At 35.9% G+C, this 19,824-nt stretch overlaps 2 protein-coding genes across 3 annotated transcripts in view; both read right to left on the reverse strand.

The window, feature by feature from the left end:
• Window positions 1–1,534: 1,534 nt before the first annotated feature.
• Window positions 1,535–15,809, reverse strand: tbc1d10aa (TBC1 domain family, member 10Aa). 2 transcript variants are annotated; one of them, XM_016505722.1, is made up of 9 exons: window positions 14,912–15,809; window positions 10,440–10,539; window positions 7,579–7,686; window positions 7,256–7,362; window positions 7,039–7,153; window positions 6,832–6,897; window positions 4,725–4,914; window positions 4,487–4,641; window positions 1,535–3,232 (listed from the first exon to the last, which is right to left on the reverse strand). In XM_016505722.1, exons 1-9 carry the CDS (start codon window positions 15,091–15,093, stop codon window positions 2,450–2,452), a joined length of 1,806 nt encoding a protein of 601 aa, XP_016361208.1. In that variant the 5' UTR covers window positions 15,094–15,809; the 3' UTR covers window positions 1,535–2,449. The 2 variants fall into 2 exon arrangements, with proteins under 2 accessions (XP_016361208.1, XP_016361209.1); XM_016505723.1 differs by lacking the exon at window positions 14,912–15,809 and adding an exon at window positions 14,784–14,849.
• A 2,176-nt stretch (window positions 15,810–17,985) lies between these two features.
• The window catches only part of myl7 (myosin, light chain 7, regulatory), a 3,860-nt gene continuing 2,021 nt past the window's right edge, over window positions 17,986–19,824 (reverse strand). The window contains exons 3-7 of the mRNA XM_016505681.1: window positions 18,890–18,965; window positions 18,675–18,779; window positions 18,482–18,560; window positions 18,352–18,400; window positions 17,986–18,090 (exon numbers count right to left, since the gene is read on the reverse strand). Of these exons, the coding sequence (XP_016361167.1) occupies window positions 17,986–18,090; window positions 18,352–18,400; window positions 18,482–18,560; window positions 18,675–18,779; window positions 18,890–18,965 (414 nt within the window). The remainder of the gene's footprint in view (window positions 18,091–18,351; window positions 18,401–18,481; window positions 18,561–18,674; window positions 18,780–18,889; window positions 18,966–19,824) is intronic.

Raw genomic sequence — 19,824 nt, forward strand, 5'->3', positions numbered from 1 at the left:
TGTTACGCGCCTGTGCAAATGAGGACCAATTGATAATGTCAGACCCCTAAAATGTGTGGTATTATCCTGAGGCTTGTCTGTCTTTTTTCACAGGTAGGAACCTGTAGCACCTTAGGGTGAAGAAAGAAGTGTCATACCATGATACATAGCTTAAAAATGCCTGTTTCTCACCAGCACGCAAGCTAACCTGTCAAATATTAAATTTATATTATAGAGCACCAAATCAGTAGAAGCATAAAACTGAATATAGTAGGTTACTGTAAACTATAAACTATAAAATAAACATCTCTCCAGCGAGCATTTTGTTTCTTTTAATAATGAAAATGTGTATGTTTACCATTCATTATCATATTTTGTAAAACAGCAGTCTTGTAATTCTCTTAAACACATTTAATTGTATTATAATTTTGAACAGTCACCTTAATTGATGGATGATTTTTTTTTCTTTTTCTTTGAGCAGTAAATCAGCATAGAATGATTTCTGAAGGATCATGTGAGACTGAAGACTGGAGCACCGATGCTGAAAATGCAGCTTTGCATCACAGGAATAAATGACTAATTTGAGAGTATGCATTAAACTGATCAGCAGCATTAAAGCAGCAGTTTGTGTAAAGTTGTTTGACCTCAGGCAAGCAGTCGTCACTGGTAATTTGTGACCAGAGACATGGGTTTAGACCTCCGACAGAAAAAAAGTAAGGCGCTCTCTAATTTGATACTTAGCACAGGCCATCGCAGATGACCCAGAGCATTAAGGTTTCAGTTTACACCAGCCTCTTTGATGGCTTTCCTTACGATAATTGAAGCACAGCAGTGACAGAAAACAGACACATCCTGTGACCCAGTGGGAAACGGTGCCTTCGTCCTGTGCGTAAAATACAAGAACACATTCACATGATCTTATTATAAGTGCTTTTATTTGTACAAAATCTACATAAAGGTCAGTTGACAAGTCAGTTGTTGAGAATTGATTATATATTAGTCATAGAAATCAAAGTTTTTGCCAAAGTAATTTGTAAGCATTTATATATATATATATATATATAAAATAAAAAAATCAAACAGTGCTCCCATAATCTCAAATTATAAAATGCATCTGAAAATATAACAGATTAGAATCTCTCAAATCTTATTAAAATGTAACGCAAATAAAAACGACTCCCCCAATAACATGTAATCACGTCTATGACCAAAAACAGCACTTTTAGCTGTTTTGTAACAAACCTCTCTTCACAGATGACTGTACAAGTAACTACATTCCCAATGTAACAGGTTAACATCTCTGACATTTGAGCAGACTTACCGAATCATTTCTATGGAACGTGCGCCACCTGGTGGCTGGAGATGAAATAGGTTTACGGTCTTCAGTTTCTCATGTCAGCAACAAAATAAATACATCAGATATGTTAAAGAGACACTCCAACATCATTTCAACATCACATCAACTATGTTTGTGATTCCAATGTTAACACACAAGAAATAGGCTTTTTTTTTTTTTTGCTATGTGGTTTATAAATCACAAGAGTGTTTTTAAACAAAAAACACAAAAAAGTGTGAAAAAATGTACAGCTTGTCACTGGAGAAGCATCCTTAATTGGACAAATTTGTACCTTATTTAAACCGAAATGGTTCTCAAAGGTACTAATATGCACCTTTTAATGGTACAAATTTGTAATTTGAAAGGTACTGCCCCAGTGTCAAGCTTTCATACACCTAAAGATAAAATGTTTTTCACAGAGTAAAGTTTAATAAGGATGCTTCCACTTAAATTGCTTCTAAGAAAGATTATCTTCAAAAATATATATATTTTTTTTAAATTTCACTCAGATGTGAGTGTATATGTAGCTACTGGTAACAGACATTATGTTGAAACAAGAAATGCTCCTTTGCGCTTATTATGACAGTTATACATTAAACGATTTAGTGAAAAAAAAAAAAGTTTAATAGTGGCAGTTGTAAGTAAATGTAAAACTGTTAAGACTGGAGAGTCATACATTATCAAGTCTTGCAAAGTGACCTAATATTGGTAAGCAGCGAATAACACAATTACTAGCCAAACATATTTGATTATGAAGTCTTTTCTGCTTATGATTGAGGAATAATGGAAGATCTAATAGTCTGATTTTTTTAACATTGTAACACAGAGACTGTGGAGTCAATTATGGACCAGCACAGAGAAAAAAGGAGGTTTGTGTGCATGAACACCAAAATGAAGTCGTGGAGGTCTTTAAGTCATTTAATCCTTGTCATTAAGCTTTATATATTCCTGAATTCTTCACACTGATGGGCGCAAGATACTGACGGCAAGGATCCTTGTCACCTCCAAAACCACCCAGATTTTCTTTTCACCCAAAGAAAATCTAAATACATTCATAGTTTTTCCTCCCATCTTGTTCTCATGCATAATGCTGGTTCCCAATACTGTTTTCTCCCTGAATGCTGACCTGGAGAGCTACAGGTACGTGTCCTCTGAACCCACACTCTCACATGAGATCTGTAAAACAGGAACTCTGGGAGCAGCGACTGAGTTGCCATTCACAGGTGTGTCTTCTGGAAGAAGCGGAGTGGAGTCTGTAGTGGGTGGAGGATCTGTCAGCTGGGCTGAGTTGTTGGTGTTGCTTGAGTCTTTAGGCAGAGAAAGTGGTTGGATGGTGACTGCAGGGTTGGAGGAGTGAGGGATTTCAGTCGGATGTGCGGGTTTGGGTTTTGGTGAAGGTTGGGGAGGTGGTGGTGTGCGAGAGAGATTTGCAGACGGTTGGGTTTGGGGTGGTTGAGGTGGATGTGGGGGTGGGACGACAGAGGCTGGTGGATCAGAAGGTGTCTTTTCGGGTGTAGTGAGGAGGGATTGCTGTAGTGATGGAGGAGGATGGTTGGACTGATTGTTTGAGGTTGTCTCTTGTGTTTGATTATTAAGAGAGGCTGGTTTGGGGTCTGTTGGCAGGGCATATGGGTTTGGGATGTCCAGTGTGGGATTGGAGGCTTTTCGGATAGTGCTTCTCTTCTTGACGCGAGCGAATTCGGATTTAGTGTCTGAGGGCACCGGATAGTGGACGACGATGGTGGGCTTCTGGCGGAGGTCTTGGCGGGTGTGTGGCTCTGCAGACATGATGGCCCGAGTGCCGTGCATTCTGGGAGGGGACTTGTAGCTGAGCTCGCCGTGAGTTTTCCGCCAGCGCTTGAGCTGCATGCGGTGCTCTCGCTCGACGTCCCGAGCAGATATGGGCAGCTCTAATACCTGCATGTGCAGAAGATAAGCTTCATACTCATCAATGTCTATCCTTGTTGTTTTGACTACACTCAACAGCAATGTCATGCTCATAAATGTTTTTTACATGATGCAAATAAAATGCATCAATGAGTGAAAGTTCCCACATGACAATAAAACCTGTTGGGTCTTTGAAGAATAGCACCCCAAAAACTGTTAACAGGAGTGTTTAAAGGTTGAGCAACACATTTAAGTCATTGTTCATGTTAATAAAATGATGAAATTCAGACATACTGTAAGCTAAACTAGCATAAGCTAAAGTTAGATTTGGTTTGATTTGCATTTAAAACCCAACAGGAAGATTTATTTAATTCTTTGTAGCCTATTTGTAATATTAGTGACAACAAAATCCACAACAAAACGGTAAAACTCTTGCCATTATATTGGTGTATAAAGATTTGATTATTTAGTAATCCTTTAGTTTAACAAGGATCTTTATATTTATGTAAAGTCGTTTTTCAAACTAAAATTATTTTATGCACACTTTTGTTGAAAAGTTTGGGGTCTGTAAGATTTTTTCTTCTTCTTTTTTTGTAAAGAAATGTATACTTTTATTCTTAAAATGACAGTAAAAATATTTATGTTACAAAAGATTTATATTTCAAGTAAATGCTGTTCTTTTTAACTTTCCATTCATCATCTAATCCTGAAAAAAGGGTATCACATTTTCCACAAAAATATTAAGCAACACATCACTATGTTGAAAATAATAAGAAATGTTTCTTGAGCAGCAAATCAGGATGATTTCTGAAGGATCATGTGACACTGAAGACTGGAGTAATGATGCTGAAAATTCAGTTGATCATCATAGGAATAAATTACATTTTAAAATATATTCAAATTGAAAACAATTGCAAAAATATTTTACTGTATTTACGATCAAAATAAATGCAGCCTTGGTCAGCATAAGCAAAATAAAAGTATTTAAAATATCGTAATAACCCCAAACTTTTGAATGAGCGTGTATGATGATTATTATTGAAAAAAAAAATCATAAAACTGGAGTTTTATTTGTATTATTATTTAGCTACTAATGTGCCAAATAAGCATCAATAAAACAATTATTAAATACTGATTCTACATATCAGCTATTATACACAAATGTAAAAAAATAATTGGGATCTACATCACTTTAAAAAACAAACAAACAAACAAAAACAGGGTATATCAATCAAATCTACTCAAAACCCACATGCAGTACAACAGAATGAGAATGTGTGATACCTGATGTATGAGAAACCCCTCCTGCAAGTATCGTGGCTCCAGGGCCCTGAGAAGCTCCATAGTCTCATACTGACCAGGACAAGCCTTCAGTTTCTCACGAGATCCCAGCATGCATTTCAGCAACACCAGTCCAACACGGAACATTATCTTCACTCCTATAGTAACAGCAAAGAACATGCAGTCAGAAAGAAAAAGACAAACCTGCATGTGTGGTAATATGCGTATAAGTGAATCTCACCATCACACAGGAACATGTCCCACACTCTGAGAACAGACGACCAGGGTAGAGTTCTGGAAAATGCACACATGAACCACTCCGTCATGTAGAGGATGGGCTCTATCTTGTGTTTCTCAAGGTGGCGATATGCAGGAGGGCATACGCGCTTTAATAACGCATTTAAGATCTCTCCATCCAACTGTATGGCCTCCTACAACACAAACAACACTGGCATAAGGACGGTGGGGTCTTTTTCTTTGTCTTGGAGCTAGGGCTGTGCGATTTGGGGAAAATATCTAATTGCAATTTTTTTTGACAGATAATGTGATTGCGATTTTAATTTTGCAAAGTCAAGCTTCAGCTTCAGTGTGCAGCACTGAAAAAAACAATAGAAACCATCACAGAAATTCTTATAGGTTCCATTAAACCATTACAAAATTCCTTTTTGTTTTGGGCATTATTCCAGTAGGAATTACTGTTGTTCTATTGGTTGCCATCTGCCAGATTACATCCCACCAATAGAATCCATCAAATGCCAGTAGACACCATTATAGTTTACATTAAACCAATATAATTCCCATTATATTTACCCTTAAATCCATTAAATTTTCTATTGTGTTTTGGGAGGGGTTCTATTGTTTTACAGAATTTACTTAATTACTGAATTTCACAGGAAAGATTAGTTTATTTTGTGTAAATAAAGAACTGTATTACTTTAGTCAATTATTAAAGTATTACATAGGTTACAGAGGCTGATTTGTTCATTTTTAAGTATTTGGGATTTTAAGAACAAAGTGGAATTGAACAGATGTGCTGAATGTTTCATTTCATCCAAGTGAAATTAGCAGTTAAAGACTGAATTTACACTTGTTTTAAATTTGGAGCCAGGCGCGAGTTGACACAGGTTGCGTGTGTGCATCTAGCCTCGTCCATATTGCCAGATGCGCTCGTGGAGACTTGCGGTGCAGAGACGCGTGCGAGTATAAACGAGCATTACGAGACAGGCTGCGTGTGTGCGGCAAGTTTAAACGGCTCCTCTGTGAGACGCGGCAGAGAGGAGCGAGTATGAGAAGCATTCAGAGACACAGGCTGTGTGTGCAGTCTTCTGAATTGGGAATAGCGAACAAGCATTATAAACTTCTCTCAAATTAGAATCTGTTGGGGAGATAAAACGTGCAAGATAACGTATATGTACTAATAAAAACATCTAGGAATGTATCTTTTACTCTCCAGTACTGAAAGCAGAACCGATAAGGGAGCTCTTGATGTGTTGTGACACAGCTCTTGCAAATTAACGTTACCTTTTTTGTTTGGTGTCTGTCATTTCGAAGCCGAAGTATTCTCATATTACATAAGTTTTTCTTTAGTATTAATTTGCCTAACTATCGATCTGACCCTGTAGACGCCATAATCACACACACGCTCTCTCTCCCGCTTTCTGTTTGTTTGTTGTTGTTTTTTTTTAATGGTGGGCGCAGTTAGCTAGAGCAGTGCTGATTGGGGAGAACGGAGGTGCACTCACTCTTGCCCAGGGCAAGTAAGACTGCAACTCAAGGCTGGCAGTCATGCATATGCTCTGGAACAGAGTAATAGCGCGTCCACATCGCAGGCTTTGCGATTAGCAAACCGCAACGTCTCAAATCGCGATTGCAATTTTGCCAACAGCTATTTAATTTACTACCCAACATTCGTGACACATCACCTTTGAGCAAAAACAAAAAAAAGCTTTGTTTTAATTTTACTGGCACCTACAACATATTTTTTTGTCTCAGGAAACATGACTCAATGCTTGCAGATTGAAAACGGGAACTTCAGATATGAATGCTATGAATAGAATGCAAACTATGAACCCGTGAACGTGTGTGAGGAACCCAGATAAGCTTTCAATTACCTACTAGTATGAAGTTCATAACAGTTGATCTTCGTTCACAATGCTCATCATTCAAATGTTTTATTACATGGTTGGAAAATGCAGGACCTTCCTAATGTCATCAGGCAATAGATAATGAACTTTTACACATAATGTCACCTAGATCTCACAAGCACTTCCTGTTTCCCCTTTTTGGATTAGATTTGTTAAGTAGTTACATTTATTTCTCATATAGCAAGTAACATTTAGAGGTCTTACCAGGCCTGCGCTGTAATATCCAGGGAGGTACTTCTCACAAATCTGAACCAGCCCCCAAAATGCATCCTGAGTACACATACACCAATAAAACAAACAAAAATTTATAATTTCAATCATCACTTAATCAATCAAGTAAGCATTATAGCTGTTTCTAATGAGAATGTGCACTAGAATAAGCATTGCAAACAACTTTATAATGCACTGTACCTCAGCAGGCATGTGCATCAGAAGCACTGCTGCTATAGGAGCCTGAGCCTGGCAGTAACCCTCATCCGGTCTGTACAGGGTGTAAGCCTTCAACACCCGGAACAGGTCCTGCTGCCTGCTCAAACAGACAGACAAATAAAATAGATCAGTCAGACAGAAATAAAATAGATCAAAAATGTACGTACAAATATATGTATATGAAATTGTGTTGACTAACCCATGACCTCCTCGGGACACAAACATCTCATGGAAGGGGAACTGTCTGTGTAGATCTCTTTCTATCACATCAACCCACTTAGGGTCTCCATCCATGCTGTCCAACTCCTATTTAACAACGACACAAACACAGGTTCATCTCACAGTCATAAACATGCATTAGTTTAAGCACAGGGAACGCTGCACAGGTTTAACACGTGTAGAAAAATAGTGGGGCCACAACTTTAAGTTTGAGAAGCATTACAGTAAGAAATGCATAATGATACAACAACCTCTAGAGTGACCTCCTCAAATCAGCTATAATCATGTGAATGCCTGTCTTACCTCGAACTTTCGGCTGTTTTGTTCTCTTTTCACTTTTCCGCCTGACAGGTAGAGCCAGGCTCTGCCTCGCAACGAAGGTGGGATTCCTTTCTGACATCGCAGTCGCACCTGTGGGTGACAGAGGTCTGAACGTCACACACGGATGGGGAAATTTTCAGATAAGCAGGGATCAGCATGCGTTCACTGTGATTACACAAAACAGGTAATCCAGACATCATTTTCAAATGGTTAATTGACACAAATATGTCAGTTTCCCTTTAACACAAAAGCCACTTTATGATTTAACATTTTAACTATGCTGGTTCTGATTCTACGTGATGATTTGGGTTCCCTAAAGATTCTTGTCACACAACACTGGCTGCACTGGTTTTGTTATTACATGTGACTAATAATGGCAAGAACCAACAGAAAGATGCATTTTCTGTTTATTGTCTTTGCATTACTTCAAAGGATATATAAATAGGATGTACAGTATGAAAAAAAGACATTCATTTTTGAATGTAAGCTACAGATTACATTTAATAGCGTTATTAAATTTGTTTTGTTTTTTTACTTTAAAGGTTAATAATAGTTCACCCAAAAATGAAAATTACCTCGTGATTTACTCACCCTCAAGCCATCCTAGGTGTATATGACTTTATTCTTTCAGACGAATACAGTCGGAGTTATTTAAAAAAAATGTCCTGGCTCTTCCAAGCTTTAAAATGGCAGTGAATGGAGGTCGAGATTTTGAAGCAAAATAAAGTGCATCCATCCATTATAAAGCTTGGAAGAGCCAGGACATTTTTTAATATTTAACTTAATATTCTTCTTAAAGAAGAAGTCATTTACACCTAGGATGGCTTGAGGGTGAGTAAATCATGGGGTAATTTTCATTTTTGGGTGGCTTTAAGCAAACGTAAAATTGACAGTAAAGGTAAATAGGTGAAAATGAGCATGCAGTTAAATATATAATGTGTCAATATGAATCAGTTTTTTAAAAAAATCTCTAATATCAGCCAATAACCGTAACAGTAGAGATATATCCTGCATTCATTAATTTTTTTTTATTTTGTATGGGATCTCATATTCAGTAATAGTAATAGATACAGATAGACAGACAGACAGATAGATAGATAGATAGATAGATAGATACATAGATAGAAAGAGAGATAGAATATAGTAATGTCTATATCTTGATTATTTTACCAAAAAGGTAACATTATTCTGGATTCGCCATGAAAATGTCATGAAATTCATCTGGTTTCAGTAAGAACCGGTTCTCAATTCCCAACCCCACAATTGCGTGTCATTGCTTTCAAGCTCTGTGTGACACAAGGACGAGCACACACAGTTACACAGGCATGCAAACATAAAGGCCATCAAAGACTGTTAAGAAATCCTTTGGCAAAACTCTTCTGTTGTCTTTACCTGAAGAGGCCTCACTCCCAGTGAAAGCTTTATAAAGCTTAAGAGAAAAACAGAGGTGAACACTCAGACTAATAGATACACACATCACTAAAGACCATATAAGGAAAGCTGATGTGATATTATCCATTGTTGGAACAATTGTGTATTGGTGTCATTCTGCTGAGGTTTTTAATTAATTCAAGCAGCAGTGGGACTGTCTGAGCAAGTCAATGAGAGGAAAAACGAGAAGGGGAAGAAAAGATAGACGGTGCTGACGGTGATACCGGTGTTAAGCCGCAACACCGGTTACGTCACTTGCCCACCGCGGCACCGACCCCCACCATCGTTTTAATTTTTTGTAGTAATAAAAATCATTTAGTTCAGTAAAAGAACAGACACTACAATTAAAAAACTGAACGCGGCTACTCAATGCAGCGTGCCAAACGACAGTCGCATCACAGATCAGATTTCATTTATCCAGTGAGGAGAGTGAGGCGAGCTTACTGACAAGAAGAGTGAGGTGAGACAGAAAAGACGATGCCGGATGATTTAGTTTCGAAACTAAATGCAAAAGCGCCTGTTTTTCATTTTGAAAAGCCTGTTGACTTTTGCCGTTTATCTAAGTTGATTTTGGAAGTTTTTTTAAACATTCGTTTTATGCCGAACTGCCGCTATTTGAAATAGGGATGCGCTGATCCGATATTCATATCGGGTATTGGCTCCGATAGTGCCATTTTTCTCGGATCGAGTATCGGCCAGAGAGGGCCGATCTAAATCCGAGATTTTTTTTTTCGATTGTGCGAATTATTCTGTGTTACTTCTGAAGCCATATGATAGCCATATGATAGCTTAACCCTTTAACGCATACGATCACACCGGTGTGATTAGAACTTTCAGTGCGTCACTTCATCAACCGCTGAATTTAAATCCGCTTCGCGCTTTGCCTGGTGCAGAGCCAGATCGGGCACGCTGAGCGCTTGTCATATTATCACAAATATTAATTGTTTTCAACCATATAATACTTATTTTAGGTTTCAGACATTTAAATACACATAAGTACTAGCAAAACCATACATTTACAGTTCTTTTTCATATTTATTGTTTATTTTATTTTTCTTTATAATGAAGTAGTCTGTATCTAGTAGATTGTGAAAGAATGATTATCAGTTCCACACACTGAGATATATAAATTCTAAAAACTTCAGTGGTATCGGATCGGTATCGGCCAATACCGAACCCTAGGTATCGGAATCGGTATAGGAGGCGAAAAAGGCAGATCGGAGCATCCCTAATTTGAAAGTGAAAGTAAAATGAGCACGCTGCTTTTACAAGCTATTTAAAAGTGAAGGAAAGCGAGAAAAAGAGGGAACGCCCCCTGCCCCGCGGTGATACCGGTATTACCGGTGTTGTCACACGTCGATTAATTGGTGGGAAAATTTCCTCACTGTCACAACCCTAATTGTGGCTCCTACCTTCTTGAACCTTTTACTGATCCATTTGTCCCAGTGGTTCAGCATATCCAACCATTTGGCTTCCCTGTGCCTCAACACTTCCAGAGGCACTTCTTGAGCCCTGTGTAAGAGAGAAAAAAGAATAAGAACTCCACATTTTCCTTATAAAAGGAGATGCCAAATGTTATTAGTTCTCACAATTCTCATAACCGATTACAATACGGCACATCTCACAACCGTTTACTTCTCTAATCTTTACACTACTGCTGTATGGAAAATAGCTGGGGAAACATTCTGCTTAAAGGGTTAGTTCACCCAAAAATGAAAATTATGTCATTAATTACTCTTACGTTACGTAAAATTACGTTCATCTTCGGAACACAATTTAAGATATTTTTTATTAAATCTGAGGGCTCTCTGACCCTCCCATAGACAGCAAGGTAACTACCACGTTCAAGGTCCAGAAAAGTACCAAGATGATCGACAAAGTAGTCCGTGTGACATCAGTGGTTCAACTGTAAAGTTACGAAGCTACGAGAATACTTTTTTGCGCAAAGAAAACAAAAATAACGACTTTATTCCACATTTTTGTCTCTACTGCGTCACTTTGGTCTAAAAATATTTTTAATTGTGTTCCGAAGATGAACGAAGGTCTTACGGGTTTGGAACAACACAAGGGTGAGTAATTAATGACAGAATTTTCATTTTTGGGTGTACTAACCCTTTAACTTCTCCTTTTATGTTCCATGAAAGAAAGAAATTAAGTCATAAGGGTTTGGATATGAGAAGGAGTAAATGATAACAAAATTTTTCTTTTTGAGTCAGCTATAAAACAAAAACATACTACATCAAAAAAAGAACATGTCACTAGGCCTGTCACGATAACAACTTTTTGTTGTGCGATATATTGCCCCGGAAATAATTGCAATAAGCAATATTATTGACATTTTAAAGACCATTTTATGCCACTGAATATATAATCATAATGTAACAGCATAATAATGCAAGAAGGCATACACACTTCCAAATGACAATAAACTTTAAATATTTAAGAACATTTAGATCATAGAAATTAAGTATCAAAATATTAGATACCTTAAAAAACCTGAATAAATAGTAAATAAACATTTTCATTACGATATTATCGCAGACGATATATATCGCACACCCCTATCTGCAGAGGAAACTTTGTTTGTAGAAGCATTTTTAAAATGTGAACTAGCACCTCATGACTACACCACGTTATGTACGAGAAGCTGCAAAAGACACAGGCACAAGTGGAATATACAAAACATGGTGAAATTAATTTTTAAGTAAATATAATGGGTGATATATTGCGTCACCTAAAATTATTGAGGTCATGTACATATATTGCGCGTTGCATCACCAAAAATTATTGAGGTCATGTACATATATTGCGCAATATGTTGATATATTGATTATTGCGACAGGCCTACATGTCACTCATCACATTTAAGCCCTTCATATAGATACTTAACTATCACAACTACAACAAAAAAGAAGAAAGAAAGAAAGAAAGATACTGGGACATTTATTCAACATCAAGATTACAAACAACAACAACATTATATAATGTTATAATACTATAGTAACTAATAAGATATCTCAAATAAGATTCTTACAAACCATGAGTATGGACAGCTGCTAAGTTTTTTTGAAGTTTCCATATATTTTATATGATGTACTTTACTGTATTAAAGGTAACTTATATATGCAAAGCATAAACAATGCACAGAAATCATGTTATATGAGTTTCAATACGAGTTCCCCAATCACACCTGCGTTTGGTAAGTCATAATAAGAGAGGCATGAACAAACCGTGAAACCGTTTTTCACACACTACTGGTCAAATGTTTGGGGTCAGTAAGAGTATTTATTTTTTATTTAAATTGAATTAATTAATTTGTTTATTTTATTTATTTACCTTTTTTTCAAAGAAAGTCATACTATTGTTCAGCAATGATGCATTCGACTGATCAAAAGTGAGAGTAAAGACATTTATAATGTTACAAAAGATTACCGTTTCAAACAAAAGCTGTTATTTTAATCTTTCTATTCATCGAAGAACCATTAAAAATCTATCACAGTTTCCACAAAACCATTAAACAGCACAACTATTTTCAACATTGATAATAATAATGTTTCTTAAGCATCAAATCATCATATTAGAATGATTTCTGAAGGATCACGTGAAACTGAAGACTGGAGAAATGACGCTGAAAATTCAGCTTTTCATCACAGGAATAAATTACAATTTACAATACACTAAAACAGAAAATATTTATTTGAAATTGTAATAATATTTCACAGCACTGCTGGTTTTATTTCAATCAAATAAATGCAGCCTTGGTGAGCATAAGAGCTGTAATCTTACTGACATAAAACTTATGAAGGAGAGCAATTAGATACTGAAAAAAGCTTAATTATATATTTTTTAAAAATTAGGGCAGAATAATTAAAATTTCATGACTAATGTAAATAGCCACTCAGTAGATGATTAGACATTTTCATCCTGACTAATTTGACCTGTGGTGAACTACTTTGCCTAAGGCTACTGCAAAGATGATGAACAGGCCTGTTATCTTTCCCTTTTGTGTTTCCCCTATTCAAATTTGAACCATTCAGCTTGTGGCCGAGACATTTAAATAGCAGTTTGCCAGCACACCTACCACCAGCTAGCTTCCCCTTTACTTAGATACCGATCCTAACCACTAGAAATTTTATCTGAAAGCAATGTTTCTTTAAATATTTTTGCTATTAAGCTACAACTTGCAGGTTTTACTTCCTTTTCATTTTCCAGAGCAATTTTGACCAAAAACAGAGGAAACTAAAACCGTTTTCATGAGAGTTCAGTTTGGGGCCGCTCTCTCTCCAGTAGTTGGGACGGTGTAACCTCAGGGCACCAGCACTCCCATAAACCACAGGAAACGGAAAGCGGCTGTACACTCAGTACAGAGGGACAACTATCACTTACTCATCTATTCCATGCTCTTTAACAATTCACAACGAATAGCCAGCCCTGCTGCCATCCCAGGCTACTGTTTAAAACCGTTATTCTTCACAATGGAGTGGTGACAATCCTAAATCCAGGCATATCTGTAAACAACATGAATGTGTTCTTCTCTGTAGACTACAGTGTGTTAATTAAGACGCCAACCTGGGGCAGATGCCTCGCTGATAAAAGACAGGAAGCTTTATCAGGACTGCAACTGGCTGCAAAACAAGTGAGGATGAAACGCCCTGACACTCCATTCAAACCACATCAATGAAAACTAACATAGAACTTTTTAACCCCCTTTTTCAATGAAAAGAAAACTGTCAGTTTCATACACCTGTCAAAACAGGTTCAACGAGTTACATAAAACAGAAAATAGACTGAAAATAGACTAGTTAATCTTGGTGAGTTTAAGATACATGGTTGCATGCTATGTTTTGATTTTGTTTTAGTTTGACCAGTCAACCTCCCATTTATCATTTTTTAAAGGGAGGAATTGTGGCGCTTTTGTATTAAGCAAAATTACAGTTCAATTACTAATTTCATGTGAACATTTGCCATGGCTGGTGCAAACAGTCACATGACATGAGCTGTATACAGTACATATAATTATATAAACGTATACATGCGCATACAACAGAAAACAGATATTAAAACTGAAAACAGTTATTTTACAAAGAAAATAAATTCACAATATTTCTGTTTTTTTACTGTATACATTAATTTACAATACAATTATAATAATTTTATATATTTTAAAATGCAATAATTTATATATTTTCACACACAAAATAGAACATAGATATTAAAATTATTATTTTACATTTTTTACAAACTGTTCTTTTGTACTAATAATTGTAAAATTAATTCACTATACACACAAACAATAGGTTAGATATTAAATATATTTTTTTTTAAACTGTATCAAAATATTACTTTTTACTGTATTTTTTTATCAAATAAATGCAGCCTTTCTGAGCATAAGAGAATATCATAAGAGAAAAAAACAAGAGACTTTAAAAAATTGACTAGTAGTGTATATGTCTATATTACTATTATTATTATTAAATTTAAATGGTCTAATTAAAAGGCTAAATAATAAGGAATAAGGAATAAAGTATTATTTAACTAACGTTTTGAAGAGATGCCGTTCTTTTTTTGCATTGGGCTATATAATTAATAATATATAGGCCTTCATACATATATAATAAATTCATATAGTATGGCATTAAATGGGTTAAGCAACAGTAATTCATTCACACATTTTTGTTTTGTTTGCTTCTGTTTAAGTGTGTCACGAATCTAAACTGTTACTTTCAAATGCTTTCCTACTAACGTTACTCACACACCCATCAAAGTCCAAACATGCAGTATTTTGTTCCACGCTTCATCACGTGACCTCGATCACCCAAAACCAAGCAACACAGACGGGATCGGGTGGGATCCACCGAATAGCCTGGCAAACCAGTGCACTTACGATTCGGAAGAATACTGCTGGGCTCCTCCGATGAATCCATACTTGTCAGTTTGTCTCGAGCTGGTGAAGCCGTTGATTTCAGAGTCGGATCCGAAAGAGCTCTCCTCATCAAACTGACTGCCCAGAGTCATCACACTCAAAGTATCCTCAAACAGACGTCCGTTCTCCTGCTGAGCCATCATGATCCTCTACTAACACACGGCAGGCTGATTAGCTCACTTACAGGTCATCTCCTGCACCCGTCAGTAGTCATCCCAAGAGAAAACGTGAAATTAACGAGATGCTTCAGCTCTAATTGATCCCAAATCAGGCCAGGCAAAACTACACAGTCCCACCACGACTTTAGCAAATCATTCAGGTTGACTTTAACTGTATTTCCCGTGTTTTGTATGTAGATTTGTGCGTCTTTTAAACCTGCAACGTATTCTAAACGGATTACTGTGCGTCTAAATCACCCGAGTTAAATGCTAAATTAGCTTAGCGCGCAACGTGTCACTATCCAACCCAGTTAGCTAGTATGATCCCAAAACAACAGCGATCACTGAAAATGTACTTTATACAAGCAGAGACCTCGTCCGAAAAAAAAATGTGTAAACAACCGGACGAGCGAAACTACGCCTGAATTTCCTGAATCACATTTTTCCAGCCCACGGTTTGTTTCGCGCTCAACGACTTCAGCGGACTGTTTTCTTTCCGCACGCAGAGCTTTGAGGAGGAAAACAGGTTATATTCCCAGTCGAGATGCACCAGCAGTGTTGTTTTCGTAATTTAAGTCGAGGTCCCATGGCTGAAAGGCAAATAATAAAGTAACTGACAGGTCAGCCGAGTCGTGTTTTTAGTGTTTGGGTGGTGATGATGGCATTAGCGCTGAGTTTCCAGTCCTGCGTCTGACACTTCTGCACATGCGCGTCTGTGTCACTTCCGGAATCCACAGGTTATTTGCATATCATATTTCTGTGGAATGAATCTGGGCTGTGTCGAGGTTTAATTTGAATAAGTTTAATCTTTAATGTGAAAGATGAGCATTAGGAAAGTAATGGGAAGTGTGTCCAATTTTTAAATTGACGAAAATTATGTAATTCCGAACACGTATGATTGTCTTCTGTGTCTTCCATTAGATTTTTTAAAAATATATATATTTTTATATATTTTAATCAAAATATCTTCTTTTGTGTTCAGAAGAAGAAAGAAACTATTTATTTTATTTATTTTAATAATGTTAATTCCAATATGTAAATCTATGAATATGGTAAGCACTCACTTTAATTGTATAAAAATGGCAATTATATATTTTATTTATTTATGTATAAAGCATGTTGTATAAAGCAAATCTGCAGGACCGGGCATATATATATATATCAATAATGCCATGGTAGCAGTAAAAATACAGTCTAACAGGCTGTTTTTACAAATGCACTGAAAAAAAATGGTGTAGAAACAATTGTCACTGAGAAATTGCTAGTAAATTTCACAGTTAATTACAAAGAAACAAGTAACAATGAATTAAACATGAAAATGTGTATAAAGTAGAAAGACTGAAAAGGTATTTTCTTGTGAAACGTACTACAATAATCTTGGTAACACTTTAGATTAGGGAACACATATTCATATTAACCAAAATTTTCCCTCAATAAACTGCTAATTTGCTGCGTATTATAGTTATGTTTAGGTATCGGGTCGGGTTAAGTGATGTAGAATATGGCAACAAAGAAAAAGGCATTAATATGTGCATAAGTACTATTAAACAGCCAATATGCTAGTAATATGCATGCTAATAAGCAACTAGATAATAGTGAGAACTAGTCCTTAAAAATAAAGTGTAACCATAATCTTTGTTTTATTGACAACTTTGAAAAATTGGTAACACTTTAGTTTAGGGACCAATTCTCACTATTAAATAGTTGCTTATTAGCATGCATATTACTAGCATATTGGCTGTTTAATAGTGCTTATAAAGCACATATTCTGCATGACCATACATCCTTTAATCCTATTCCTACTCAATACCTAAACTTAATAACTACCTTACTAACTATTAATAAGCAGTAATTAGGAGTTTACTGAGGCAAAAGTCGTAGTTAATAGTTAGTTAATAGTGAGAACTGGACTTTAAAATAAAGTGTGACCAACAAATCGTTTTTTACACTGTGGTCACTTTTTTGAACAACGAATCTTTAGGGATCTTTAGGTAGTCCGATCAAAAATGAAAATTCTGTCGTCATTTAACTCACCTTAAGTCATTCCAAGCTTGTATGCATTCCGTTCTGAACACAAACGTTGATATTTTGAAGAACATACACAGATTTATTTATTTTTTTAAAGAAATCTTTGTTAGTTTTCCACAGAAGTAAGAAAGTCATACTGGTATCTCTTGACCATTTCTGAAAAGGTTGAGTTCTCTTGAGTTTATCATATTTAAAACATCATTTCCCCCCCTCTTGCACATAATGCATTATTCTCACTATATTTAAAATAATTAAACAAAGCATAGCAACTGAGCATGAAGTTTATTAGAGGTTTGAGAAAATGTGCCACTCGTAGTCCAAGAATTCAAGGGCCTCACAAAGTTCTAGTTACTCATTGCAGTTCAACAAACTGTCTGTGGGGGGCAGCAATTACAGACAGAATTTACAAGTGAGCAAATATCTTTACATCATGGCCTTTTCTAATGTTCAGTTAGTTATGTTTAGTATTAGTTCAATAATATGTAGGCTATGTATTCTGCACAATGATAAAATATGTAATTATATATAAAAGTGAAGTCAATGAGCTGGCCTTCATATCATATAATTTTTTTTTCTGTTAAAAACATACAAGAACGTTGTTTGTGTTATGAAACGTGTTGTCTTGTAGTGCTCTGCTCCTAACAGTACAATACATGTGACAGCAAGCAATAGATTTGTATTACTCCTTTATTATATCTAGAACTACCAGAACAATAAATCTTGTTGTGAAATGCAAAACAAAGGTTTTAATAATGAAAGCTGTTGATATGCATGAGAATTGACATAAACAGAATTGCTGACAGAACTAAACTGAGGAAGTTTCAAATGAAATGGAAGATTTGTCTTTATTCAAGACTCCTCCTTTTCATCACCATGCGTGATAATGTAGCAAAGTGATTTATAGTCAATATTCCCAGCCACATCTATTGGAGCCACTGCAAAAGCCTGGTCAACCTGAAAGAGAATCAAGTAGATTAGAACATCATTATAACAAGTGAAAAGTAAAAAGTACACATTCTTATCACAGCACCTGATAATATAGGCTATCAAAAGTCCATTGTTTGTGATAGCAGTAGAATGATTAGGAACATTATCTGTATCGATTGATTTTTTTATGCATTTTATTTTATGTGTGATATATATATATATATATATATATATATATATATATTTTTTTTTTAAATGCAATTAGTATTTATAAATGCAAATATTAACCTCTTCTGCTGTGAATTTATCAGCTTGGTTCATTAGCAGCCTCCTGAACCTGAAACAGAATGACATAAAATCCATCAATTGTTCTTAAAAAAATACAGTAATGTTTTCGCAATCTGTTTTATACACTTACTCATCCTTATTGACAACTCCTGTAGCATTCGGGTCAAACAGTTTAAAAGCAGCAAGAATGGTTTCTTCTGGGTCTGTGCCTGTTTGGAGATAGGAATATTACACAAATTGTAATAAATCCTCCAATTAAGTCCCTTATAGACTTTTTTCTTATTCATCAAGGCCTTAAGATCTTGAAAGTTTAGTTGTCATACCATTGAGCTTTTCTCCGAAGAGTGTGAGGAAGACAGTAAAGTTGATGGGCCCTTTTCCCTCTGCTAACATAGACTCCAGCTCTTCATCACTCACATTCAGCTTTCCTGCACAAACATAGTACTCAATGCTTATCTAAAAAGCTGTCTGCTTATATGATGTTTCAGATGTATAATGGAAGTATACTGAAACTCTCCAGCAAATGCATTTTATATACCTAGCTGTGCATAAGTTTCCTTCAGATCAGATTTGTTAATAACTCCATCCCGGTTCTGATCTACGCAGCCGAATGCCTGTAAAAAAGCATAGGTATACATGATTTATACTAGATTATATATTATATTTACTCAATCTAGCCTGATATCAACTGCTGCTGGTACCTTTCGTAGCTTTTCAAAATACACATTGTTTCAAAACAGCCTTACAAAAAATGATGATGTTATATGTTTATAATATCATGCCTTATTGTTTTTAGCATATTAGAGCTGGGTGATAATATAGTTTACATTTTGTAATGATATAACAATCAAGCAACTGAGATTTGCTCGAGTACTGTATATACAACTTGTTATAACCAGTTTCAACTCATATATATATATATATATATATATATATATATATATATATATTTAGTGGGTATAGAAAAGAATCACTCCCCTTTAAAATAATGACATTTTGTTGCTTTGCAGCCTGAAATGAAGACGGACACAATTTGTTTTATTGCACTGTATTTACTCAGTGTAACTTATAACATCTAAGTGAAAGATATAACACCAACATGTCAGAAAAAAACAAGAAAAAACAATCACAGAGTTGGAAAAAGGATCACCCCTTGTATCAGTATTTTGTTGAACCACCTTTTTCTTTAATTACAGCCTTTAGTCTGTTAGGATTTGTCACTGTCTAACTTTGCACATCTAGACTTTGCAATATTTTCCCATTCTTCTTTGCAGAACTGCTCAGACTGCAGACTTCAAGTCATTCCACAGATTTTCAGTGGGGTTTAAGTCTGGGCTCTGACTATAGGCCATGCAAGGACATTCGCCTTTTTCTCCTTCAAACACTGTGTGCTCAGTTTTGCTGTGTGCTTTGGGTCATTGTCATGTTGGAAGGTAAACCTTCTTCCCATTGACAACTTTCTGGCAGAGGGCA

The sequence above is a fragment of the Sinocyclocheilus anshuiensis genome, unplaced genomic scaffold (genome assembly GCF_001515605.1).
Source record: "Sinocyclocheilus anshuiensis isolate Anshui unplaced genomic scaffold, SAMN03320099.WGS_v1.1 scaffold794, whole genome shotgun sequence".
Taxonomy (NCBI): domain Eukaryota; kingdom Metazoa; phylum Chordata; class Actinopteri; order Cypriniformes; family Cyprinidae; genus Sinocyclocheilus; species Sinocyclocheilus anshuiensis.

Bases quoted from the DNA above. Each gene is read 5' to 3' on its own strand.
- tbc1d10aa (XM_016505722.1), bottom strand. From the start codon at position 15,093: ATGATGGCTCAGCAGGAGAACGGACGTCTGTTTGAGGATACTTTGAGT. The intron at 10,540-14,911 runs GTAAGTGCACTG...TCTCTTACACAG, and splicing joins CAGCAGTATTCTTCCGAATC to GGCTCAAGAAGTGCCTCTGG. The intron at 6,898-7,038 runs GTACAGTGCATT...ATGTGTACTCAG, and splicing joins TGATGCACATGCCTGCTGAG to GATGCATTTTGGGGGCTGGT.